General features: G+C 30.5%; 10 protein-coding genes across 10 annotated transcripts; 6 read left to right on the top strand and 4 right to left on the bottom strand.

The window, feature by feature from the left end:
• Nucleotides 1–136: 136 nt before the first annotated feature.
• TRZ1 (tRNase Z) lies at nt 137–4060 on the top strand (the record flags this gene model as incomplete). Its single annotated transcript, XM_020190772.1, has 6 exons — nt 137–301; nt 458–634; nt 794–1824; nt 1906–2335; nt 2732–3247; nt 3566–4060. 6 exons carry the CDS (start codon nt 137–139, stop codon nt 4058–4060), a joined length of 2814 nt encoding a protein of 937 aa, XP_020045795.1.
• Nucleotides 4061–4167: 107 nt separating this feature from the next.
• On the bottom strand, nt 4168–4599 carry MRPL20 (mitochondrial 54S ribosomal protein mL58; the record flags this gene model as incomplete). Its single annotated transcript, XM_020195174.1, has 1 exon — nt 4168–4599. The coding sequence occupies one exon, from the start codon at nt 4597–4599 to the stop codon at nt 4168–4170; it is 432 nt and encodes a 143-aa protein (XP_020045796.1).
• A 540-nt stretch (nt 4600–5139) lies between these two features.
• PAN6 (pantoate--beta-alanine ligase PAN6) lies at nt 5140–6126 on the top strand (the record flags this gene model as incomplete). Its single annotated transcript, XM_020190778.1, has 1 exon — nt 5140–6126. One exon carries the CDS (start codon nt 5140–5142, stop codon nt 6124–6126), a length of 987 nt encoding a protein of 328 aa, XP_020045797.1.
• Nucleotides 6127–6319: 193 nt separating this feature from the next.
• Nucleotides 6320–9337, bottom strand: CEX1 (COPI-interacting protein CEX1; the record flags this gene model as incomplete). The annotated part of the gene is made up of 1 exon (XM_020195175.1): nt 6320–9337. One exon carries the CDS (start codon nt 9335–9337, stop codon nt 6320–6322), a length of 3018 nt encoding a protein of 1005 aa, XP_020045798.1.
• A 398-nt stretch (nt 9338–9735) lies between these two features.
• On the top strand, nt 9736–14058 carry ASCRUDRAFT_77216 (uncharacterized protein). The gene has a single exon (XM_020193772.1). It carries the CDS (start codon nt 10071–10073, stop codon nt 13782–13784), a length of 3714 nt encoding a protein of 1237 aa, XP_020045799.1. The 5' UTR covers nt 9736–10070; the 3' UTR covers nt 13785–14058.
• A 246-nt stretch (nt 14059–14304) lies between these two features.
• On the bottom strand, nt 14305–14712 carry IES6 (Ies6p; the record flags this gene model as incomplete). Its single annotated transcript, XM_020191996.1, has 1 exon — nt 14305–14712. The coding sequence occupies one exon, from the start codon at nt 14710–14712 to the stop codon at nt 14305–14307; it is 408 nt and encodes a 135-aa protein (XP_020045800.1).
• Nucleotides 14713–15064: 352 nt separating this feature from the next.
• On the top strand, nt 15065–21047 carry GTA1 (Gta1p). Its single transcript, XM_020193773.1, has one exon. It carries the CDS (start codon nt 15347–15349, stop codon nt 20804–20806), a length of 5460 nt encoding a protein of 1819 aa, XP_020045801.1. The 5' UTR covers nt 15065–15346; the 3' UTR covers nt 20807–21047.
• A 104-nt stretch (nt 21048–21151) lies between these two features.
• TCA17 (Tca17p) lies at nt 21152–22065 on the bottom strand. The gene is made up of 2 exons (XM_020193774.1): nt 21907–22065; nt 21152–21815 (listed from the first exon to the last, which is right to left on the bottom strand). The coding sequence occupies exons 1-2, from the start codon at nt 21949–21951 to the stop codon at nt 21165–21167; spliced, it is 696 nt and encodes a 231-aa protein (XP_020045802.1). The 5' UTR covers nt 21952–22065; the 3' UTR covers nt 21152–21164.
• Nucleotides 22066–22078: 13 nt separating this feature from the next.
• Nucleotides 22079–23548, top strand: ASCRUDRAFT_77221 (uncharacterized protein). Its single transcript, XM_020193775.1, has one exon. The coding sequence runs from the start codon at nt 22483–22485 to the stop codon at nt 23242–23244; it is 762 nt and encodes a 253-aa protein (XP_020045803.1). The 5' UTR covers nt 22079–22482; the 3' UTR covers nt 23245–23548.
• Nucleotides 23549–24699: 1151 nt separating this feature from the next.
• Nucleotides 24700–26583, top strand: ASCRUDRAFT_9536 (L domain-like protein; the record flags this gene model as incomplete). The annotated part of the gene is made up of 1 exon (XM_020195176.1): nt 24700–26583. One exon carries the CDS (start codon nt 24700–24702, stop codon nt 26581–26583), a length of 1884 nt encoding a protein of 627 aa, XP_020045804.1.
• Between the last annotated feature and the right edge of the window lie 589 nt (nt 26584–27172).

The following is a 27172-nucleotide window of genomic DNA, read 5'->3' on the forward strand; positions in this document are numbered from 1 at the left end:
CCTTCCCCATCGTCGTCTGAAGCTGTTTTCACTACGCTGTACATCCCATGAGCTTTCCCTTTACCAAAGGGCCCCATCTCTTCTTGCCTTTCTCTATCCATCGCCAAAAAGCTTCTCATCCTCTGCTGCCAGCAACATGTTTGAGATCAAAACTGTTGTGAGCATCACCTCTGACACCACCAGTCCAGTCCTCCTCTTGAGGTCCAAGATCAACAACACCAGGTACATCTTTGGCAAAGTTCCTGAGGGTTCGCAGAGAGTTTTTGCTGAGAATCAAATCAAATTGAGTGGGTCCCTAACTGTTCCTGCTCCTGCTCCTGCTACTCCTGCTTCTATTGCTGTTCCTATCCCTGCTACTGATGAAGAGGGGCAAGGTAAAAGCAATAGGAAGAAAAGAAGGCCCAATCAAACACCAAGGCTTCCCAGAAAGTCTGCTAAAAAATCTTTTTTGTTCAAGGGAATCTTTCTCACTGGAAACTTGGACTACAACTCAATTGGAGGTTTGCCTGGTTTGATATTGACTGTTGCTGACCAGGGCACTACTAAACTAAATATCTTTCATGGTTCCAACCTAATTCACTACATTGTGTCGACCTGGAGATCCTTTGTTTTCAGAAATGCAATTGATCTAAACGTTTTCAATTTTTTTGATTTCAACAACAACAACAACAACAACAACAACAATAATAATAATAATAATAATAATAATAATAATAATAAAAATAATAAAAATAAAAGCCAACCTATCATTAACAAAGATAACCAATATGAAGATGAAAACCTTATCATAAAGCCTTTCACCATAAACTCATCTCAAATCACCCCTTCTTACGACCCAAACCTAGATCTATCATCCCAAAACCAACAAAAAACACAAACTTATATAAAATCTTATCTCCAAAATATCATAAAGAACATGTTTCCAAATGACTTTATCCAAAATCCCACAACTTCTGAAATAATAGACTTGGAAATCAAATCACTAAAAAACCCCGTAGTTAATTCTCCTCTACCACTTTTAAATAAAAACCTATCATCCACATCCTACCTAATTCATTTCAAACCAACCAGAGGAAAATTCGATGTTGAAAAAGCAAATGAATTGAAAATCCCAAAAGGCTCATTATACGCAGAACTAACAAGGGGAAATTCAATCACCTTGGAAGATGGTCAAGTTATTCTTCCCGAACAGGTTTTATCAAAAGGCAAGACGTTTCAAAATGCCCTAATCATCGACATCCCAGACTATTCCTATTTGGAAAATACAATCAATTCAAACTGCTGGTTTGAAACAATCAATGACATTGACAAAGACAAAGACAAAAACATCATCGGCTTGGTCTACTTGCTCCTCGGTAAAGATATCGACCCAAAATCTTATCTACTTTTCGACTTTTACAATAAATTCATTCAGAAAAATAAAGATGTCAAATTTGTCATATCTCATCCCCTCTATAGCCCAAATCACTTGGTTTTTCAAAAAAGTGCAATCATGACTTTGAAATTAAAATCAGTATCAAATTTAGATTATTCCCTACCCAATTTTAACAACAACTACTTGTCCCTAAATAAAATTAATACAGAACTAAATATGTTACATCATAATAATACGGATCATCTCAACCCTTTAATCCAAAATCAGTCCTTTTTAATTCGACCTAACAAACCATGGAATATTTCTCCCAATCCACCTTTAATCTATAATAATGATGTTTTTTGGTCAGAAATGTTTGACACTAATGTTAAACCAGTACTAACAAGCAAAAATGTTAGTTCAATTAAAGCTAATCTCTTAAAGAAAACAAATCTTGCACAAAGATTCTTGTCAAATTCTCCTATTTTTGCTTTTCTTAAAAGACTTAAAAATCCCTACGTTCAAAAAAGACAATCCTTAAAATTTTTAAGAGATAAAGTTAAATTTATAACTTTAGGAACTGGAAGTGCTTTACCTTCTGTTTCGCGTAATGTTATTTCAACTTTGGTTCGTATTCCTCAATTTTCTATATCTTCAAATCAAAATATAAGTCATTCAAAAAAACTAGACTACTCTTCAATTTTATTGGATGCTGGAGAAAACACTTTAGGATCAATTGAAAGAATTTTCTCAACTCAAAAGGAAATTGAAACATTATTTTTAGAATTAAAATTCATCTTTCTATCACATTTACACGCTGATCATCATTTGGGTATAATCCCCATAATTAAAAAATGGTGTGAAATTAATCAAAAAAATGGGAAATCTGATAATACTTTATTTATTGCTGCACCATGGCAATATAACAACTTTTTAAATGAATGGAATGAAATTGAAAATTCATCTTATTCCCTTGAAAATGTTATATTTATTAACAATCAGGCATTATTGCATAATAGAAAAGAATTATACATGGAAAGAATGGAAAAAAAAAAAAAAAAAAAGCAAGAAGCCAAAAAAACAGAAGAATCCAGGAAAATCGCTGATGAAATTAACCTAGATATTGCTATTTTATTCGAAAAAGGCGAAGAAAACCAAAATGATTTGAACATCAAACATTTGAAAAATGACAATAAAGACACTAATCAAAAGATTAAGAAAGAAAACAAAGTGTCTGATCAGAGCAATAATAATGAGATTACAAAACAGTTTAGTGAAATTAACTTGCGGGGTCATCTAGCTAAATTGGAATCAAAGATTAAACCAGAAACTGAATCAAAAACTATATCGGATATTGAACTAGAAACTGAATCAGAGGCTAGATCGGAAATTGAATTAAATTATGAATCAGATATCGAATTTGATTATGAATCAGAGATTGAACCAAAGCCTGAAAATGTAAAATCAACTAAAGCAACAGAAGACGAACTTGCAAATATCGAATTTATTAATTTATCTAAAAACCCCAAACCTAAAAAGCCAATTAAACAATTATGTGAAAGTCTCAATATTTCTAAAATTAGTTTATGCACAGCTTTACATTGTCAATGGTCATATTCTATTTCAATTGAATTTTATTGTAAACTAATGAAGCAAAATTTTTTTAAGATTAGTTATTCTGGAGATACAAGACCAAATTTTGTTGACTTTTCCCAAAATATTGGATATAGGAGTAATTTATTAATTCATGAAGCTACATTTGATAATAGTCTAAAATATGAAGCAGTTAAGAAACGACATTCTACTATATCAGAAGCAGTTGAAGTTGCTAAGGAAATGAAATGTAATAAGTTAATATTAACACATTTTAGTCAACGGTATCCTAAGATTCCTGTTTTTTTTGAGAAAACTAAAAATTCTAATGCTGAAATAACTACTGTTGAAAATGTTACTGAAAATGTTACTGAAAATGTTAGTATTGAAAATATTAAAATTGAAAATACTTTTGAAAATACTGTTGAAAACACTAGTTTTGAAAATGCTAATAAAGAAATTACTATTGCTGAAAACATTTTCACTGAGAATGTTAATTATGAAATGAGTGATAACAAAGAGAATAATACTTCTATTGTTAATAAGAATGTTAATATAGATGATATCGATTATGTTGAATTTGAAGAAGATGAAGAGGGGGACATAACCGAGGACCAGAACAGTGATTATCCTTCAAACATGGATATTGTATTTTCATTTGATGGAATGATGGGCTCATATGAAACCATGGGCCAACAAAAACTTGTTCTTAATACATTACATGAAATGTTTACAAAAACACCACCCATTAAAGAAATTGATGAAGAGAAAAATAACACAGATGACAAAAATAATACAGATGACAAAAATAATACAGATGACAAAAATAACATAGATGAGAAAGATAATACTAGCAAAGTCGTTTTTAAGGATAAAAATGAAAAAGTTTTAAACTTTAAAAGTGATTTAAGTGGCAATGAAGTAATTAAACAAAACATAATTAAAAATCTAGATGAGATTAGTATTGATATTGATGTCAATATCGATACCAATACCGATATGGATAATATTTTTAAAAATGCAAGTGAGAATGAGAACAAAGAAGAAAATATAAACAAAATTAAAACTGAGAATAGTAGAAAGAGAAAAGTGGATAGTAGTTATGCTATATAAATAAAGTTGTGTAATTTATAATAAAGTAGGTGAAATTGAACATATATTTATTAGCCTTTAAATAAAAAATTGATATTTACAAATGTTAATGGAAATGTAAAGTTTGATCATTCATCAGAGTAGACATACTTTTTCAACTTTTGATGAATTTCAGCATTGATCTTCTTCTTTTTACCCCAATGGTCCCTGATATAATTCAATCGTTTCATCATCTCCCTGTATCTTTTATTACCCACTGTATTTCTAGAAACTAGACCAACAAAAAAGGGACTGCAATTAAATTTTTCAGCTAGCACTTTTCTTGTGTATTTGTTAGGATCTTTGGAATTTAGTTTAATTATCTCTTTGATTTGCTTTTGGTTCAAGTTATATTTCTTTTCAGAATGATCACCAATCACCGGCATATTGTTGATATCTTCCAATGTGTAAGCTGATTCCTCAGTGTATCTTGGATCATTTTTAGGTAAAAATGCATTTGGCGTCAGATCCAATGGCGAAGGAATTGAAGGAGCAGGAATCCTGTACAACCCAGGTGCCATTTTTGCTGGTTTGAAAGCAGCAGTCTTGTTTCTAAACCTGGAAGGAAAGGTTTTCAAGTGTGTGATGTTGCTTTGAGCATCTGAAGAAGCATTGTTGGCGCTGTCTGGCTGGGAAGGAAGTTTAGATGAGCCCAGAAAATTAGCCACCCTGGAGGCGGATGAAAACAAACGCCTCTGCTGAAGCGATACTACTCCGGCACTTTGTCTGAACATGGTAGGATTTGCAGCGGTGTCTTTCTGTTGTTTTTTCAGCTTCCTGTGTTTCCTGTGCTTCTTCTGCTTCTTCTGAGTCGATTTTTCTCTGAGCTTGGTTTTGTGACCGACGGTGAAAATTCCGCTCCGGATACAGCGGTAAAGTCATCCGCACCGCATCCGCACACGCGCTCAACTCATCCTCAGCACCGGTTTGCGGATGCGCCCAATCGGGTAATTTCAGTACGATATAAGAAGCGATGAGATTTGGCGAAATATTTCATGCTGTGCTCGCAATATTGGTGTGGTGCTGGTGGACTGGGGCTGTGAGATAGGCTGCTTCGCAAAATGACGATTTCTGACTACTATTCCGACGACGAAGAGTTGTATCTGGTGCTTTTACAGCCTTTGGTGTTGAAGACCATTGACGAAGTGAGAAATTGGAGACTAACTTGTCTCTTCGACAACAAGTCTGTTGGTTTTGTTCCAACAATGGGTGCATTGCACAATGGTCATATTTCTTTGGTCAACAACTCCTTGAATTCTAACGATAGGACAATTGTTTCGATTTTTGTTAATCCCTCTCAGTTTGCTCCAACTGAAGACTTAGACTCTTATCCCAAGACTTTCGATCAAGATTTGGAAATTTTATCCAAGCTAAAAAGTTCATACAATAATTTAATAACAAGAGTGGACGCTATTTTTTTCCCTTCAGTCAATGAAATCTATCCATCTGGTATTCCCCTAGATGTTGAAAAACAACAGGGTGCTTTTGTATCTGTGAAAGGTTTAAGTGAGCAATTAGAAGGCAAAACAAGACCGAACTTTTTCAGAGGTGTTTCAACTGTTATAACCAAGTTTTTCAATATAATTACTCCCACAAATGTTTATTTTGGTCAAAAGGATATTCAACAAGTTTTGGTTATTAAAAAATTAATCAAAGACTTGATCTACCCGATAAATTTAAATGTTGTCCCCATTCAAAGAGACCCAGAAACTAACTTGGCATTATCTTCAAGAAACTTGTACTTTGATGCAAAATCAAGAAATTTTGCCTCAATTGTCTATAAATCTTTAAATTTAATCGAAAATCTATACAAAGAAAACAACATAAAAGACTGTGGCATATTGAAGGAAAAATTTAGTCGATTTCTAAAACCTCATGGTGATTCGGAACTATTGAAAATCGACTACATTTCAATTGCTGATAAAGAAAACTTGATGGAACTAAATGAGATTGATTCCAATACTGGTGCAATCATAAGCTGTGCGATCTATATTAAAAACAATCAAGATGGTAAATTCATCAGATTAATTGATAATATCATTGTCTAAGAAAACAGTTTTAACCAGTAATCATAAACTTTTTAGTAATCATAAACTTTTTCGTGATTATAAACTTTTATTTTGATTTTACCTGCTTTTTTTTACTTATAACTTTTATACATTATTTATTTTTTTAATTATATATATTAATCGTTTTATAGAATAAAATTATTATTGATCAACTATAAACTTATTTACCAAGTTACCAATTATCTCCCCATCCATCATTTTGAATCTTGGTTTGTAATTTATTAGTCTTCTTCAATTGCAATCCCTTTTTTCTTGTATTAATGTTAGTAGAATTTATGGAATTATTTGAGCTTCTTGCTTCATTAAATTGACTGTGACTTGGCTTTTTAGATACAATTGGTTTTCGATTGACTGAACCGAATGTTATATTGTTTTTGTTTCTAGTTAAACTGGAACCAAAAATCGGTTTCCTAATTGATTTACCCTCGCTTTTAACATCTTCATCTAAAAAATCATCAAAACCTCCCCATAAATCAGTGGAGTCAATTACAATATCTTTTTGTTTAACAATACTCTTTGTCTTGTTATTGCTAAAAAGATTAGCATTAAAGTCACTGTCCTTATTGGTATGTTTATGAGTAGTAATTGCAGTAGTATTATAATCCAATATATCCAAATCAAGGTCCAGATCATAATCATATTTATCATTGCTATCACCCTTGATTGTATTATCGTTGTTTAAGTGATTATTAAAATCAAACTTATTATTAAAATTACTATTACTATTACTATTAAGATTAGATTTAGTATTAGTGGTAGTGCTGTTAATTGATAAATTGGGCTTTGAAGGATTACTTAATGACAAGTGAACATCTGATGGAGTTGGTGTTAAATCTCTATTTAATTCCCCATTAATGGTCTTTTCAGTCAATTTATTAATTGCTCCAACCGCTAAATTAAAACCAAAATTTGATAATCCATTTGTTATATTATAAACACCATTATCACTGTTATTGTTAAGAGCGTTTGTATCTACCATTGCATTACTTCCAATGTTAATATTGTTGTTATTACTAATTTTTTTGATATTTATATCGTTAATGTTGTTATTAAATTCATTATTATTGAGATTATCTTGATCAATAACTGGTGGAGGTAATTCTAAAAATTCGCCAGGAACGTATTTAATTCCATTTAACTCATAATAGTCATTATGAAGAGTTTTATCTTCATTGATAAGTCTTTCATCTTTTTGATCTAGTAATTTCACTTTTTCATTAATTTTATTCAAATACAAGTTAAATATTTCATTTGCAAAATTTCTAATTTTATGGTTATTATCTAATAATAAAGGAGCAATTAGTGATAAAATCTTTGAACAGCAAATTACAGGGTCAAAAAAGAGTAGACAATTTTTAAGGGAATTTAGAGTTGATATTTTAATTAGAAATTTATTTGAGGAAGTGTCGTTAATTGATTTATTAAATGCTATTATTAGGATATTTTGAAAAGAGGTTAAAGTCGATTGAGAAGTGTTTTTATTGTCGTCAATTAGAAATAGGGAGATTTTTTCTAAGATCAAAATGGTGTTGATCTTTATGGTTAGGTTATTATCATTTTGTAGTTTGGCCAAGTATTTTAGTAAATCGTTATTGATTTGTTTAATGGATAAAGTTGGTAAGATGTGAAGAGTTGATTTAAGGGTTTCATTTCTGATTGTTTCGTTTGTATCAGAAAAACCTTTGATTAAGTTATTGAAAACTTTGTTTGAGATATCTGATTTATTTAAATCATTGATGTAGAATTTTAAAGAAGTTAATAGAGTTGCTCGAATTAGTCTATTATTTGAGTTGAAGCATAATAAAATGAAAGGAGCAATTAAAAATTGATAATAAGATTCGTTGATTTTTTTCAAGTAGTTTGAATAATAAAGAATATAGTATAAGATTATGGGTTTGATTGTGTCATTTTCTTGATTAATTGATTTGCTTGAGTTGTAGAGATTGAAAATATGAATTAAATCAGGTAATAATTTGTAGGGGATGTATCTAGATTGGAGTAAGAAAACTGATTCATTTTTATCTGATGTTGGTTTATTTGAGCCTATTAAATTTTGTAAAGAATTTAAATAGTTGTATAAAAGATCTAGGTTATTGAATAGATCGATGTTCAATAGGTTCAAGTTGTTATGGTTTGATATCAATAGGTTTGAATTGAAAAAGGGGGAGTTGTTATTTGATTGAAAGAATTTTGATATTAGTAATCTTGAATTTTGAATTGGGTTTAATAAACCTTTCAAGTTATTTAGGAATAAACTGGGAAATTTTTTACTGTAATGAAGATTAATTGAGTTGATTAAGTTTGAGAATTGGTTTATGGAAGGGTTGATTGGGAGGCTGTTTAGTTGATGAGATAATGAAGAAGAGTTATAAGATATTAGGTTCAAGATGAGAATACCAAAGAGATAAGAATCGATTTTCAAGTAAAAGTTTTTGTTATTGGTATTGGTAAAGTTATTGTTGGTTATTTCAGGTGGTAGTATAATTTTATAATTTTGATTTGAAGAGGTGTCATGAAGATTATAATTTTTGTAAATCAAGTTGGAATTATAAGTATTAAATGCAAATGAGGGACTATTGGGAGAATCATTCAAGTTTGACAAGAGTTCAAAGCCAAATAGCTTGAATACACCAGATTGGTCTATATAGATTGAATTTGGGAAAATGTTTCCATGGACCGAGCTTGCTTCATTATTAATGAATTTCAAGGAGTTTGAAAGGTTATTAATTGAGAAAACTAGTTCATCAATTGACAAATGGGTTTTGGTATCATTACTGTTATCACTATTATTGGCATTCTTATTGAATAGGTCTGATAGTGGAGTCACTCTTTCAGTTACTATGAATAAGTTGTTTGAGTTATCAAACTCAAAAAAATCGTGAATCTTGATGATGCCAGGCAATTTTATTGTTTTCAATTTCAAAGCCGAGTTTTTGATCAAAGAGAGATATCTTGCGTTGTCGCTAGCAGCACCAGTGCTGGCATACTCCGAATCGTTGATATTGAACTCGAATATCGAGTATTCGTTGGGGTGGTTTTCAGTGCTGGAAAAGTCCTTCTTTGTGGAGTTGAAAAGCGAGTAAAACACATTGCTAGAGACGTTTTGGGAGTGGATCTTGTCGTCAAAGGAGTAGGGAATGGACCTGCCAGAGGTAAAGCCAGACGAAAAGGCCTTAGTTATGAAGTTCATGTCGAAGCTGTGCAAAACCTGGTGGCTTCAACAAGAGTGATTATATCAGTGTCTCTTTTGGGTTGGTCTTAAACACTGATCTGTTACTTCGCAAGAGCCCTATTTGGAACCTATTCAAAGCCCTACTCGCCAGCAGCACGGCGCGCTTCGGCCGAACCGCGTCGCGGGTTCTGAAGGGGTGCATATGCTTATGCACGCTGTCTACGATGTCTGTGTGTATCTCACCGCGCTATCCTGCAGCTCCCACCGGCGCGGGTTTTCCAACAAGGCAACTGCCAAATCTCAGATATAACGAGGAGGGCTCATCGTGTGCTGCCTCTGCTTCTGCTGCTTCATCTGCTCGTGCTGCTCGTGTTGCTGGTGCTCGTGGGTCTTCTGCTGTGCTGGTGCTGGTGTGTTGCGTTTTGTCAAGGTGGTTATTGTTGCCTGGAGTCTTCGCTGAGTCTGTCGTTCTTTTGTTTTGTCTGCAACACTATCCAACTTTCTACTTTCCTTAAACCATCCACTCGTTTGATCGAGCTATTAACATCTCAACTTCCCTACTCAAGACGTCGCTGTTGTGTCTTCTGTTCTTCTTTCTTTTATATCTACAACTGCTACTCTAACTAACGCTAACTCCTCCAATTTATCAACTTCATCCAACTTGCTCCTAAATTCATCTACATTCACTTCAAATAATCCCAACAATAGTCCAAACAACGATCTAAACAACAGTCCAGATAATTACAACAATATGAATACTGTCAATATTCATTCCTTTCAGGATAATTTCCAAAATCAAATTCATTTTGATAATCCATCATCCTCAAACCAAAATCTAGCTTCAAATCCAATTCTAAACAATCTGAGTAATGCAATTTTATCAACTAACACCTCTCAACAAATGGTTATTCCCAAACCAATTTTATATCCAAATGAGCTTATCTTGAAGCTAACTCCTATCACAAACTGTTTTTTTGATATTCTATTAGACATCGATTCATTGTCAATTCAATATTCAAACTTGATAAAATTTTATCAAAAATTATCAAATGATGATTTTGAATTGGACGATAACTATAATCCTACCACTGCTACTACCACTACTACCACTACTAATAATAATAACAATAACAATAACAATAACAACAGCAACGATAATAATCATTCTTCTAATACTAACCATAGTTCCAATATCGAGAACGACAACGTAAAATTAAACCAAAATTTAAAAAGTTACCAATTTTGTCTACTATACCTAACAACTCTAAGAATCATCATCATTCCTTACTTGAACTCAAAAACTCCCAAGATTAACTACTCCTTCACCATATCAATAAACAAAATTAAAAAATGCCATATTGAAAAATTTTACAACATTAATCTCAAAAAACTAAGTTACAACGTCTCAATAATCTTTCCCATTCCTATTTTTATTAATAACAACTTCATCTATAACAACTCAATCATTGAACTAAACTCAAACTCAAAAAAAAGAATATCAAATATTGCTTCCCTAATCTCAGCAATAAGATATTCTCACTGTGTAGCAAACAATTTACCAATTAAATCTATTAAACCGAATCGTCAATACAATAATGCCACTGCAAACAACACAAATAAAAATGATTACTCAAGTATAGAAATTGGTAATGATCTTTTCTTTCACTCTTTAGATCCTAAAATCCAATTCTCAATAAGCAACTACTACAACAAAAATTTATCCACAGATTTAATCAATTACACAAACACCTCCAATAATAACTCAAACATAAACATCTTATCCAATGATACCACATCCAATTATACTATATCCAACCAACCCTCTGATAACGACATTAATAAACAAAATACCTACAGTGATGAATATGACGATGATTATCTACCTTCATATCTAGAATCAGAAACCGCCGTTGGAAACTTCTTTAAACAAATTGGTCTATTAAACCAAATCATCATAAAAGATGAAAATTCCCTAAATTATATCAACAATCTTTGTTCAAGAGACAGAATTAATAACTATGATCTAAATAATATAGATGATGATTTCAGACCTTTTATCTTTATTAAAAAAAAATCTTTTAAATTGGAATACGGCAATTATTACTATAAATTCTTAGCTGAAAATTGTCTAAGATATTCCGAAAGGAATATCGATGACATTATCGATTTAATCAACTTAAACTCCTATAAAATTAATACCAACAATACTGGGAATACCATTACAATTAATAACAACAATCATAATAATAACAACAACAATAATAATAATAATAATAACAACAACAACAACAACAATAATAATAATAATAATAATAATAATCAACAGAATTTTGCAGAAGATGAAAATGATAATGAAATCAGTAATGATAACGATAACGATAAAGAAACTCAAATTAAAACTCAAAATAATAATCAAATTATTAGCGTCACCCAGTCAATTGATCATAAAAATGACCAATTTGATATTTTTCATGATGAAAATTTAATAATAAATATGCAAAATAACAATAATAATAACACTACAAATAACATTTCCAATAATAACACAAATAATATTTCTAATAATAACACAAATAATATTTCTAATAACAACAATGATGATAATTCTAACAATCAAAGTCATTCCATGACACTTGACCCTTTACAAAGCAATAACAATCAAATTTACAATCTAAACACAAGTCAACTGTTTTTTGATTTGACAAATACTTTTTTAAATAACTCGACAATTCGGCGCTATGGCAATACTAATAACACTAACAATAATGATAATAACATTAATAATGGTGATAATATCAATAACAACAATGCTAATAGCGATAGCAATAATCTCAATATCGATAACATAAATACTAATAGAAATAGAAGCTTCACTTTAGAAACAAATCTTAATATTAATCTCAACCTTAATCTCAATCTGGCTCAAAATTTAAATGGAAAAATAAATCACAATATAAATAATAATACATCGATATCTTCGCCAATGATAAATTCTAACGGATTTGTCAATAATAATTCTAGAATTAATAACACAAAATTTACTTACGAACCCAAAAATAATGAAAATGAAAATAGCTCCGATTTACTAAATTATATAAACCAAACTAAAAATTTAGTGTACGATAATCCTTATACAGATATTATCAATACAAGAATATTAATGAATGAAAAAGAAAACAAACAAAAGGAGAAAGAAAAGTTAAAACAACAGGAAAAATTGATCAAGAAGGAGAAACTCATTAAAAACCAAAATAGAATTAAAATTAAAATCAAAAATAAATCAAGAAATAAAACTAAATTTAAAAATAAAAATAAATTAGATATTACAAATTCTAACATTGAAAATATTTCAATCAATGATAACCAGTCAATTTCTACAACTGATTTTTTAAATTTTAATAATAATTATCATAACAATAATCATAACAGTAATACTATTAACAATAATAACAACAATAATAACAATAACAATCACAACAATGGTGATAATCATTTTTCAAAAAGTAATAGCAAATTGTCATTAGATATTCATAGAAAGCTATCTTTCGATATAATGGGTAGTATCAATAATTTCAGTCATAATCATGTTTATAATCATGTTCATAATCATAATAACAATGATAATGCCAGTATTAATCACAGTATTAGAACTAGAAACAGTGATATTAGAAGTATTTTTGACGCTGAATCGAAACTCAAGTATAAGAAAGGAGGAAAATTTTTCAACAAATCAATTAATAAATTTAAGAAAATGCAAAGTAAATTAAGCTTAAATAATACAGTTGGTGATCATGAAAATGAAGGCGACTTGACTATGAATCATTTTAGTAATAAAAACGAGAATGTCAACAATATTAGTAAGAATGAGAATAACAATGGTGATAGTAGAAGCATTGTTAGTCAGTTGGATCAATCATCGCTATCAAACGATTTATTATTATTACCAACAATTCCAAATTCAGAATTGGCATTCACACCAACCTCAAATGCATTTACATTGGCTAGCAATAATTCAACGATTGATATTAACAACAATAATACCACATTAAATGTTTATAATAATAGCGATAGCGATAGTAAATCGAATTATCATAAACAAATGGGAAAAGAACAATATAAAGCTAAAAGAAGCGCATCATCAATGTTAAACACTTTTGACAATAAAGAAGATGATAATACACAAACGGGTAGCAGCAAAATGTCAATAAAAACCGACTATTCAAAAAAATTGCAGTTATTAACACTAGATCAGAAGAATCCATCTAAATCATTGGATCCTTATATGATCGAAATGGAAAGAATTAGAAAAGAAGAAGAAGAAGCCAAAATGAAAGAAAAAGAAAAAATGGAGCAGAAAGAAATTGAAGAATTGACTAATATTCATTTAGACTATAAATTGGATTTAGGAGAGGATTTCAAAACCCCATTTGCTTCAACACTTAATTTTGATGGGTTATTTAATTGATTGATTGATTGATAAAAAGACTTTTTAAATCATATAACTAAAATGTTAGCATGGATACTTGTTATTTTTTTTTTAGGAGTGTGAGTTCTCAGCTTTAAATTTAATTGTTTTCTACGTTTTTCCTATATTTTCCTATGTTTTATCTATTTTGTTATCTATATTTTTGAATTTTTTCTCAGTTATTTAATTTTTCCTTTTGTTTTTCTAAATAGTATTTAAGTTATTTGATTGTTTTTATTTTAGTTTTTTAGTTTTTTAGTTATTTTAATTTTTCTTGTCAATTTTTTGTTTTTTACTTTTTCTCTTTCTTTTTTTCGTTGTTATTCTAGTGATTTTATTTGATTATTCTGTCTGCATTCTAACAGAAAGATGACAGAAAATGGTTATTTCTTGCTATTTTGGAAAGTTAAAGTTAATTTATTTTTGATGAAAATTATAGTGATATAATCGGTTCTATAAATCAAAATACATAGGTAATTATATAGGTAATTTTAATTTTAATTTTAATTTTAATTTTATACTATTTCAAAACAATATTGGCATTTCTTAATTCAAGATATTGCTGGTCGACACCACTAGTCATCGTCTTGATAACATCGTTATAAACCTCTACATTATAATATCTTAACCCATTATTTGGTGTCTTGTAGTTGCCTTTTAAGCCAGTTATATCACAGTAATGCTTTCTTGGTTTTAGTGAAGGATAGGCATCTAGACTAAAGTAGGTGACCTGGTTGAAATCCTTTCGAGCATTGCCATTGGTGCCATCTTTATTATCAACATCAGTATTGTTCAATCTCTTCTGCTCATCTGAGAGAAGTTGTCGCAATGGTTTATGTCGTCTGTAGGGAGTCTTCCACTTGGGATTCTTGAAACGGGCGGGTCTTTGAACAGCGGCCTGATAGATATCGTCAGTGAGAGGAGGCATCTTTCAGTGCTACCATTACCATCTACGGTGCTTCCTCATGTTCAGCAGAAACAGCAGAAACAGCAGTAGAGGCATGGCAAATAAGAAAACCACCGCTTTGGATGGATCCATGGCGCTGGAGACTGCGTTCAGTTCAACGGCCATTGTGGCGGACGCAAGCAGACCCCGCTTGTGTTGTTTAACATCTGATCTGCGGTCTGGTAGTGCATAAACCCCATGCAGGGGTTTAAGCGGTTGTGCAACCAGTAGTACGGATCCGTTTCCTCTTTTGATTTGGGCTTTTTGGGGAATTTCTGGAGCTGTGTCAAAAACTGAGCAAGAGGAAAACAAAGAGAAGAAGCAAAAGAACAGGAGAAAGCAGAGGAAAGCCAAACAACAAAAGCAGCGTTTTCTACAGCTCCAACACTGCCCTCAGAAACAGCCAGACATTTTTATTTTCCGTTGCGTTCACGTCCCCAGCTATTCTTGCCAATTCGACTCTGCCTGACGCTTTTATTCCAACATTTCACACTCTTTGATGCTCTTATTCATGCCAACTATATGATATCCAACAATTGGCTTATTTCTTTGGCAATAATTTTGAGAAAAATATAACAGTAACAGTGTAGCAGTGGTATAGTGGTATTTTCCAATCATGCTTTGGTCCTTTATTGTCATATTGTTGGCTATTTTTTGGTTGATTTATCGTTCCTATACTTTGTTGAATACTCCAATTATAGACTTGATTCAAATTTTAAATATTGATATTCCCAAGGCTCCAAAGGTTTCAATTGATAAAATCACTTCATCCAAGGTCCACCTTCACTGGTCAATTCCAAATAACGTAATAACGACAACAACCACCACCACTCCTGCAAATCCCTCAAACTCAATAATAACTTCAAATTCAAATTCAGCTGTGAACATAAATGCAAATGCAAACACAACTTCATCAGCAAATATAAATTCAAACAACAACAGCACTAATTCCAGTTCTAATCTTGATTCAATTATAAATAATCTACAAAATAAAAACTCTTACTATGTTTATCTAAATGGCATCTTGGTTTACAAACTAAATTCAAACCAAACAGATTGCATCTTATCAAATTTGCAATCAAATTTTCATTACCAAATTGATATAATATCAATTTCTCCATCAAACTTCAAATCTAGAAGTTTCCCTGTTTATGTCAAAACAAGAAATTCTGATAATGAAAATATTTATCTAACTGATATTAAAAATGACAATACCAACAATACAACTAATAACAACAACAGCCTTCTTAACAATCCAAGTTTAAATTTAAATGCTAACTCAATAAATAACCTAGACTTTGTTAACTTGTTCAATAATTTCAACTCGAATAGTAATGAGCTATCTCTTGCAATGTCAAATCCCATTCTACAAAACCCAGACAACATATTAGACTATCTTACGAACAATAATGGTAACCTAATCAAACATAGAAGAACATTCAACCTGGGCAATTCAAGGTCAAGATCAAATACCCTAAAGAACTCAAATCCAAACGATAATAATAACGAGTTTGAAATTACAGATTTAGAAGAACTAAAAGCTCAATTAATGAATAGACAAGATCAATTGGCTATAATTTATGATCAACTAAAATCTGTGAATGATGACTACAATGAAAAGAAATCAATCCTTATTGATGAAAGAGAATCGTTGAAAAAACGTAAAAAATTGGAAGACGACCAGCGAAATCAACTAAGAGCTACTTTTAATTCTTTGGAAGACTCTCAACGAAAAAAAAGAATTCATATAGAGAAATTGAGAAATTCAATTGCAAAAAAATTAAACTACATTGAAAAAATGGAAAATGATATCCAAAATTGGGCTGAAAAATTAGTTCAATTTAAGGATTTTGAAAAATCTATTCTTTCAAGTAAACCAAATCTAATTTCAGATTTGAATTTCAAAATAACAGATTTAAAATTATCAATCCTAAATACTAAAAACGATATTTCTACTATAGACTCTGAAAATAAAAAAATCTTACAAAACAAAAAAAAACTAGATTTAAATAAAGATAGATATTTTGAAATATTTGATAAATTAAATCAAAAGGAGAAAAAATCAGGATATTTAAATGAAAAGCTAATGAAACAGTTAGGCGAATTAAATCCAGATTTTGAAAAGGAAATAACTGACAATTTTAATCTTGACTTAAAACTTGAAGGTGAATGGAGAGCTAAAGAACAATCTACTCGAATCGGCTCAAAGAAAACTTACGAAAAGCATGATAAAATCAAAAAAGAATTGGAGTTATTGGAATTTAATCTTCAAAATCATACAAATATTATCAATGTTAACGATATTAATGAATCAATTATTAACAATAAAAAAAATATCAGTAGAAAGAAGAGTGCTAACATTCTTATTTCAAACAACAATATCATCATAACCCCCAACAATGATACAAATGTTATCAACACTAACACTAACAATATCAATGGTATCGTTCATAGTAATAGCTTCAATAATATAAATTCTATAAACAACCCAAATGGAATGAGTAGCACCAATAGCATGAATGGTCTCAACAATCTTACCAATATTGGCAATATCAATAGTATCAGTAATCTCATTACTAACAACAATCTCAATAATATCAATAACAACAACCTTAATAATATCAATAATAATAACAATATTAACAATCTTAATAATATGGGAAGTATAGGAAATATGAATACTATCAGCAATTTAAGTACTATCAATAGTATAAACAGTATCAATAGCATCAATAATATGAATAGCATCAACAATATCAACAACATTACTAATATAAGCAATATTAATAACTTGAATAATCTAAATAATCTAAACAGCATCAATGCAATATCAAATGTCAATAATATTAACAATGCTAATAACAGTTTTACTCATAACATTAATGATATTCAAAACTTGCAAAACTTAAACCACAACACTCTTCAAAACTCTGGAAATTTGAACTTGGGCAATAGTTTTTCAGTAAACCACAATTTTAATAATAGTATTAATAATAGTATTAATAATAATATTAATATTAAAAATGATGAAATCACCAACTCTGATAGTATAGGAAACATAAGTGGTTTAAACGGTATTAACAATAATAATATTAATAATTTCAACAGTTTTAACAACACCAATCATTTAATAAATTCTAACAGTTTCAATTCTATTAAAAATTTAAATAATAACAATAATAACAATGTCATGTCTAATATGAACAATAATGAAATTTCTTCTGGCATAAATAAAAATATTCCTCTTTCTTTTAATATCACTCCTCCATTAAATAATGATCAGAAACTTAGTTATAATTCTAATCAACAAATCAACCAAAATTCATATTTTTCACCTTTTCAACAAACTAATAACCAAAATCAAATTCAACCAAACCTTAATTTTAACCAAAACAATCAGCCATTTAATTATTCTTCTAAATCGAATAACTTAACTACAGGAAGTAGTAGTGCCCAGTCTTCTAACAAACCATCTCCTGATAGCACCAAACCTGATTTGGTAATCAATGTAAATAAACTGCTTTTATCTAATCAGTTGCAACAAGAGTCTGTTCACTCACCAACTGTTAACATGATGTTACCTTCAAGTATTATTGAAGCTGAAGAGCTAAATGAAGGTCTAATTTCAAGTATGAAAGAGTATAGAATTAACACGATGAAAGCAGAAGATTTGAGTTTTAACTTTGATGATAGTATTTCCCAGCATCATTTTGCTAACACTGGAACTCCATTGCACAGAATAAACTCCAAGCTTTCATTGTTTAATAGCAACAATAATAAAAACAACAACAACAACAATAATAATAATAATAATAATAATAACTCGCCTTTGTTAGCAAATACATCTTTATTGGGATTGAACTCTTTTGATAACGCGAATGTTGCCCCTTCTGTAAGAAGTATTTTCAGTGGTCGTAACAACAGCATCAGCCAACAAGGCCACTCTATATCTGCATCAATTCTTCCTGAAACAGCTGGATCTCCTTCAAGACCATCACTTGGTTATGAATCTCATAATTATATTAACCCAATATTATCACATAGCAGCGCTATTTCGGGTCCTAATCTATTGACAGACAAACTCTCCTACACTTCCTTGAATCCAGTGACCTCTTCATCATTGTTAGGATCATTATCAAACGATCCCCAAGAACAAGAGCTGCAGTCTCAAACTCATCAATCCATATCTGCTGTACTTTCTCCCAAAAAACTTTCTAATGTTTTTAATTTTGGGAGAGGAAACAAACTTGATGAACATAAAGACGATACCAACTCTCATTTATTACTTAATCATAATATTAATGACAATACAACCCGTGGGAGCAGGTTTTTCAAATTTGACAAAAAGCATAAACCACAACAAAGTTCTCTTGATAGTATCGATCATAGTGGAAAAGCTGGCTCTTTTAATGGTTTTTTTGGTAGCACAATTTCACCTCCTTTTAATGCCAACTCAATAAATGGTGATTCTAAGTCGAATTTACTTCAACCATTTGGTAACGATTTACCTGTGCCTCAACTTAATTATAATAGAAATAGGACTGATAGTGTTGGGAGTGCTTTTAGTAATCCTGCTTCATTCAGCTCAGCAAAACAGTTCAACTTCAACAGTATTTTAGACCCTTGGAGCAACAACTTTGCTGGAAACAACTCGAGTCATAATGCTAATAACAATAACAATAACAATAATAATATGATGGGAAATTCACCTACTATTGGTGGAAAAACAAATTTAAATAATAACTTTGACGTTCAAAGCAACTATTCAATTCAAACAGGATCAATCTTAAATAACTTAACTACAAGCAGTTCTATCCCAGATAAACCGATTGATTGGACCAACTTTCATTTAAATGATGACCAATTGAGTTTAAAACTTTCTAAAAATAGTTATACATCGACACCTTTGATTCAAACCCAAAATAATGATCAGAGCTCAATTCATAGTTTGGGGGCTTTAAATATCAACCTTAACAATGGTTTTGGAAATAATTTTGGAAATAATATTAACAAAAACTTGAATATTGGTGGAATGAAAAATATTGGCGGTTTTGCTAATATAAACAGCAACATGAATATAAATAACAACATGAATATAAATAACAATCTAAACTTAAGTTCTATAAACAGTTTAGGTGGGTTCAATTCGAACTCTAATAACTTGAAAGTTCCCGGATATCATGGTTTTAATCCAAGCAACCCAGGTAATAATCTTGATGCTAGTGCGTTTGAAGCCAAAGAATCAGACACTTCAATGAATAAGACTTTAGATAAAGCACCAAGTATTGCATTTTCTTCTACTTCAGATTCGCAAAGTCTACATACAGGTTCTTCTCATCATAATTCCAAACTTCTTACTAAACTGCTAGAATCAAAAGACTCTTCATCTAGCATTAATGTAAATCATGCCATTGGTTCAGATGCAGGTCACTCTCCGACAGTTTCATCATCTCCATCATTTTTTCGAAAAAAGTTTTTGTTTGGTGGAAGTAATAATAATAACAACTCTGGAGGTAGTTCTCCAATGAAAGTGGGATTGAATACATTAAATGTTTTGAGCGGTACGATAAATGATAAGGATGTTAGGCCATTATCTCCAACAAAGTTGTCAACAGTTGCTAGCAAAAATTCTGATGGTGAACCAAACTCTGAGAAAAGTGCAGATGTACCAGAAAAATTGGTTTTATCAAAAACTTCGAAATACTTCTCCAAAGGAATGAGAAACTTAAGTATTTCAAGAAGATCAATATCTACAAATCATCCAAGAGCAGTGACTCCATCTAGTTTTACTGTTTACTCGGTCTCGCCTGCAAATATTAATTTAGAAACTAATCATAGCAATAAAAGCAATAGTGAGGTTAGCAAGTCTAACGAAAGTAATAATTCAAAGGAAGTAGAAAAAGAAGAAAAACCCAGTAAAGCGGAAAAAGTGGAAAAAAATAAAAAAAATGAAGAATCAGGAGCAAAATCACTTGTGAAAAGACTATCGTTTTTTGGAAACAATAAAAGTAAGGAAGAGTCATTAGTAGTTATGGATACAGAAATTGAATATGAAGCTGAGAAAGAAGGAAAATAACTAGGGCCAGAATAGTTTCAGAAGAATTAAGTGTTAATATCTGTTTTGATTATTTTATAAACATATTTTAAGATGAAAAATTTAAAAACAGAGAGGGAATTTAATATCTTAAAGCTTTTTATTAAGATTCCTAAATGAAAAATGTCTTTTTTTTTAATTATAAAAACAACTTTTTTTCTTTTTCATAAACTTTTTTTTAATCAGATCTTTTTTGGTACAAAAAAGAAACATTCAATTCTTGATAACCACTAAAAATTTCTTATAAAAATATAGTTCTGTTATATATCTATATATTATATATATTGTAGTAAAAAAAACCAAAATTTCATGCTTTTTCAAGCTTATCTTTTTTTATTTTTTATTGTTTTGCGTTCCAAGAATCGACAATACATTTAATTTTTGCTTCAAAATTTTTAGACGTTACTAAAGATTTTTCATCTAAACTTTGAAATGGATTGCAAATCAAGCCCAAATAAGCCTTGTGGATGTTTTTAAATAACAAATCCAAGTTTTTGTTTGATATTTCATTTGATGAGGTTCCAATGACAATTTTTAAACCGGTATTTGATTCGTAACCATAGACAGATATACCATCTTGAACAAATAACAATTTGCTAGTGTTGCTGTTAGAAAAGCCAGAAGCTTTGTCGTTAGAGGAGGAATCGCTAAAAAAATTAGACAAAAAGATATCCAAAGCCATATTTGATAAGAAGTTGTATTTTAAAAATTCGTTGGCTTTTCTCTCTTGAATGAGAGAAATGGTGTTCAATTCTTCACCAAAGATATCAGTCGCGTTATTACCACTATCATCTTTGTCGCCAGTGTCCAAATCGTCTGCATTGGCAGTCAATTCTGTAGTTTTTACCGAGTCATTGATGCCACTGCTTACGCTTTCAGTCCCAGTTTCACTATTCAAAGATGCATCAGCCTTGCTTTCTTTGTCAATTGGCAAATCAGTTTCCTCCTTGTTACCAAAAGGTGAGAACGATTGGATGTGGAGTGGGCGATTCTGGAGATAAAAGAGAGATGGGTCAGTACTGGGGTCCTTCGAAACACTGGAGAAGACCAATCCAAACACTGCCTAGAGGCAGCAAACATACGTCTCTTGTTATCAACGACACAAAGTACACAGGAGGATTGGACATTACTGCAATTGTGTAGTGAGAAAGAACCTCTCCAGGCCTTTTCTTTGACGTATTCCAAAGCAAACAGAGACCCACAGCACTGGGCCGGAAGAGACCGAGCCTGTTTTCCTCAGCTGCAACTGGAACAAGTTGGTGAGGAAGAGGTGTGTGAAGTGCTGTTGTGCGATGGTTCTGCTGGGTCTGGGTCTAAGTATCCGGTAGCTGCCTGGCATGGAGTCTTTCGTGTTGTAGATCATTTTTTTCATTGAAACAGCGTGGAAATTGCTTTTTTGGAGAGGACATCAGACGACAATAGGAAAGCAATGATAACTTTCGCGAATAGCACAGTTGTAACACATTTGCAATTTATGGTCTGTACTGTTATACGGCCATGGTCTTGATCACATATAAAAGCTTGAAATCCTTGCTTTATAAAGTCTGCTTGAAAGTTTGGCAATATTTCAATTTGCTATCTACGTTTTATTTTAGCTTTGTTCAAACAGGATACCCAAATCCGCTCCAACTAACTCTAATAATATTGACTGAACAAAAATGTTTCCCGGAAAATACACAGGAATTAGATCAATTGATATCAGAATTGGCGAAGTGGTTGAATTGAACATAGAAAATGAAAAAGTGTTTAAAAGAGATAGACATAGCAGTAATCTAAAAAATCTAATTGAAAGCATAAACTACTTTTCTTTTGATACAAATTCGACTTCTAACATGCTTCAAACTTCTCAAGACTCCAAAGATTCTAATCAATCTGCTGAAGCCCAAGAAAATCATCAGAATGACAATGATGATGACGATAGTAATAATAGCATAAATATATTTGCAGTCAGTCGTCCAAATCCAGACAACTGTCTAGGGTTTTCAAGACTAAAAAATCGACTTATGATCATTACTCAAAGAAAAATCCAGACGTTAAAGCCGGTCAATTTTATTTTAAAAGCAACATATTTCAAGGTCCAATTAAGAGGCTCGTGTTTTATTCTAAAAAGAATAAAACAAAATAGTGGTGATATGGTTTACACCTTATTTTTGGAAGATTATTGTAGATTAACACCACAACAACGTTCTCTGCTAACAAAAAGAGAAGAGGTGTTGAAAAAGTCTTTTGATAAGGTATTTAAAAGGTTTAAAGAGACAAATAAAAAACTATTTTGCATGATCAATCCAAAGAACTCCAACAGCTTAGCATATTTTCTCAAGGTGATTTCGACCAAAAATTGCGAAAATCGAAATTACTATTTAAAGAGTGCAATTTTGAATAGTATTTTAGTCTCAAATCCAGAATTTTTAACTCAATAAAAAAAAACATTTTCCACCAAGTTTTTTTTTTTTGAATATTTAAAATATGGAATCAAAAATACACAAAATCAAAAGATCAAAATTGATTATTCCGCATTTCGGAACAACTTTGCGCTAAAAATAAAACACAATAGATCATATGCAGAATCTGCATATTACTGCAAATGCTTTCAAACTCAATTTTCAGTCTTTTACTCATGAAAATATTATAATTTTATTCAATAAAATAAAAAATAGCTTCGTTCTCTCGATAGCTAAAATGGATGGGTCTTCAGAAATTATAAATTGTTTTTTTGAAACTTACTACCATATTGGTTATACTTTTTATTAATCATTTCATTAAATAAATTGAACTTGCTGCCAATATTTATTTGAGCTTTGTTTTATGTAATTGAGAGTTTTAGTTTTTCAACTGAAAATAGCTTCTGTTACTTTTTATTCTTTGTAGCAATTTAGAACTTAAAAAGAACTTACTTGGAGTTAATTTTGTAAAATCAAACTTGAAATTAAAAATTCTTCAATATTTGAAAAAGAATGCAATTTTAAAATTTTTTATAAAAAACTTTAAATAATTAAAACTGTCAGATAATTTCCAATTTGCTCGAGTGTTTTGTAATTAAATTAAATAAAATTTGATTCTTCACAAGTTTATTAATTTAAAATAAAACTCATACAGAATTATAATAACATTTTTAAATGATATGATTGACTTAATTCTATTTCTCATACTGCTTTATTGATAACATCTTTTTTCTAAAATTTCTGTGACCGTTTTATACCAAATTCAAATAGTATTTATATCTATATCAATTAAAAAAAGATATTAAAGCTTTAAAAAAACATTCTAGAAATTCAATCCAAGGAGCAATAACTTGCTTCAAACTCCAATCTGCATCTTTCTGTAGGAACCTATTTTTGATTTGTTTGTTCCAAAATATTTTATTCTTTTTCTGATAAGAGATTGCTTTTTCTCAATCAAAACATGTCCACTTTATAGAAGACTGTATTTTTTTACTTAAAAGCAACTTTTCAAAATGCAATAAGCTTCAACAATAACTAATTTTCTAGTTGATAAAAAATAGTGAAAGGCTGAGCGAGTGATTATTCATTTCTTCTTCTTTGCTCCTGCCTAAGTCAACTTGGTGAGTACAGAAGAGAAAACTTCGCTATGTCTAGATTAAGCAATACTTCTTTAGAGAATTTTCTGCTTTGGAAATTCTTTTTGGTTTCAAAAGATATTCTACATTGAATCAACCAAAAATGGAAAATGGGTCATAATACTTCAGATTACCCTAAATGGTAGGTGTTTAATTCCTAAAACAGCCACATTGCTATTTCTCTTGTAATTGTATTTTTGGATACTTTTCTAAATTGCAAATGTTTTTTCGCTGTTCTTTAGCTGGTTTTTAGCTAGTTTTTTTCTTGTTTTTTACGATATTCGAAGACTTTTGTAGCATGTATTCCATATTTGCAAATCTTCCGGCTCATTTGTTTCACGACATCATTAATTATCTTGCTAATGACAAAGTTTTGTTGTTTAGCTTATCTTCTTCCTCTTTAATCGCCGAATTTTGTTTTTCTTTATTATTCAAAAAATTGCTAGTTATTGAGGTGATTTCTGATAGAAGCATTAAAACTGCTTTACATGATATCAAAAATCACAAGATATGTGGAGAAGAGTACTTGAGAATTACTGTGAAAGATTTAAAACAAAATATTTCTGTTTTTAAAAAGTATTTGTGCTTTACAAACCATCTATGTTATTATCTATACTGTTGGATCATCACTTCAGAATTTCAATTTATAAAGCTTCTAAAAACTGAAAATATAAAACTAAAAGAGTTGCAGCATTTTGATTTTCAGTTATTTTCTGCATACAATTCAACATACTATGAACTATTTCTAGATGTTTTCATTTTACACTACTGTGATTACAATAATTTGAAAAGACTCAGTTTAGAAGGAATCAGAAATTTTAATAATCTCACTTTTTTCAATCATATCAATTTTTCTTTGGCTGATGTAACTTTTAAAAATTCCATATTCACCAAATTTCCCTCTTATTGTTTCAAAGGTTTACCTAATCTAAGAAATTTAAACTTGACCAGCATTTTGTTATTCCATGGTATCACTAATCAAAATGCAAATCAATTTTGGGCTTCTGCTACCAACCTAAGATATTTAACTTTTAATTTTTCTCTTTCATCTGATCTTCCATTCATAAACCATTTAAATTTACGATATTTAAAAATCAAAAATATTCAAACAAGAGATTTCAAGAAATTTGATGAGCTCAAAAATTTAAAGCGTTTAACGATAGAAGGCAGAAAAATAAATAAATTGGAACCAATTCTTAAACCAAATTTCTTTGAAAATATAAAAAATTTAGAGGTTTTGCAACTTAAAGTGATGTGTTTCAAAGAAATCCCAGTGGGAATCAACCTGCTTTTTTATCTTGAGAATTTGGATTTGTCATGCAACCAAATTTCCAAAATTGAAAACCTTGAAGAATTAATAAACTTGAAAGAATTAATTTTATTTAGAAATGATATTGAAAAAGTTGAAAATTTAGAAAACCTAAAAAACTTGGAAACCCTCGATTTATCTTTGAATGAAATATCAATTTCAGGCTTATCTAATGCTTTATCAAGTTTACATAAATTTAAACTAGCTTCTAATTTGATCGGTAAGGCTATGGATAAATTCATTTTTGAAAAATTGCCTAACATTGAAATAATCGAGCTTCCTTTCAACAAAGTATTTGACTCGCTATGTCTATATCATTTAAACAATCTAAGGGTTTTTGATTTGCAATTTTGTGAAAAAATACTAATTTTCAGTCAAAAAAGTTTTGATAATATGCAAAATTTGCTGATAATAAATCTATCGTACTGTAGAATTGAAAACTTATCATTCATCAATTTTTTTCCAAAATGTTTAAAGGATTTGAATTTATCTCACAATCTAATTAAATCCCTTGCCGACACAACTGACATATTGAATAAAGAGAGTCCAAATACTGGATATCAAAACAAAGATAGCGGTTTTAATGGTTGTGAATATTGCTATGTTCGAAATCTAGATCTATCATTCAATTTGATCAACAACTTTAAAAGCTTCAACTCAATGAAGTTTCCAAATTTAAAAAAATTGAACTTGTCTGATAACAATATCCAAGATCTTGATTGTAATAACATACACTTTTTTCAGCGGTTGGAAGAGCTAGATCTTTCATACAACTCTATTGTTGAGCACAGCTCAAATGTCGAGAACATAATCAAAATACTCAGATTATCATTATATCGTACTGGTATTTTTGCAATAAGAAATGCCCAATAGTTTCGCAGTTTCACAGTTTGTTTTGATATACAACAAGTACCAAATTTCAGTAGTTAGTAAGTAGTGTTCTGTACTAGTAATACCCTTCATCCATTCAAACTCTCATCCAAATTTATGTCTCCCTAGGTCGTTTTCTTTCCTTAAATACCAGGCTTTCAAAAACATTTTGTTTCAAGTCTTTTATCACTTTTTGTTTCCTTTAGTGGTTACTCCATCTCTGGCTCCAAAATTATGCTACTACGATGGACATTCAGTCTAAGTTACCTTTCAACATCATCAGTAAGATTATCTTTTACATTCCAAAGGACAAAGTCTGGCTTTTGACGTTATCCCCCTTTGCTTCGATTTCCTGCTGTGCTTATTCAGGTCTATTCGAGAACTTGGTGGTTCTTGAAGAAACAGATGGAGCAGATCGACAGCCTAAGTATGGTCTTCGTCTGTCAATTATCAAACTCAGAGCATTCTACTGTCGTTTGAGGGTTGAAGATATCATCAGCAATGTTCAAACGTTTAGAAATCATTTCAATTCAACAAAAGAGCTAGATTTGGTCTTTCGTGGTTCAAATAATAATTTTGGATTTCGGTTCTT

Source organism: Ascoidea rubescens (assembly GCF_001661345.1).
Source record: "Ascoidea rubescens DSM 1968 unplaced genomic scaffold ASCRUscaffold_12, whole genome shotgun sequence".
In the NCBI taxonomy this organism is placed as follows: domain Eukaryota; kingdom Fungi; phylum Ascomycota; class Saccharomycetes; order Ascoideales; family Ascoideaceae; genus Ascoidea; species Ascoidea rubescens.

Excerpts from the sequence above, each read along its gene's own strand:
- ASCRUDRAFT_77216 (XM_020193772.1), top strand. The coding sequence starts at position 10,071 with ATGAATACTGTCAATATTCATTCCTTTCAGGATAATTTCCAAAATCAA.
- GTA1 (XM_020193773.1), top strand. The coding sequence starts at position 15,347 with ATGCTTTGGTCCTTTATTGTCATATTGTTGGCTATTTTTTGGTTGATT.
- TCA17 (XM_020193774.1), bottom strand. The coding sequence starts at position 21,951 with ATGTCCAATCCTCCTGTGTACTTTGTGTCGTTGATAACAAGAGAC. Across the intron at positions 21,816-21,906 it reads TGTCGTTGATAACAAGAGAC|AATCGCCCACTCCACATCCA; the intron begins GTATGTTTGCTG and ends TTTTATCTCCAG.
- ASCRUDRAFT_77221 (XM_020193775.1), top strand. The coding sequence starts at position 22,483 with ATGTTTCCCGGAAAATACACAGGAATTAGATCAATTGATATCAGAATT.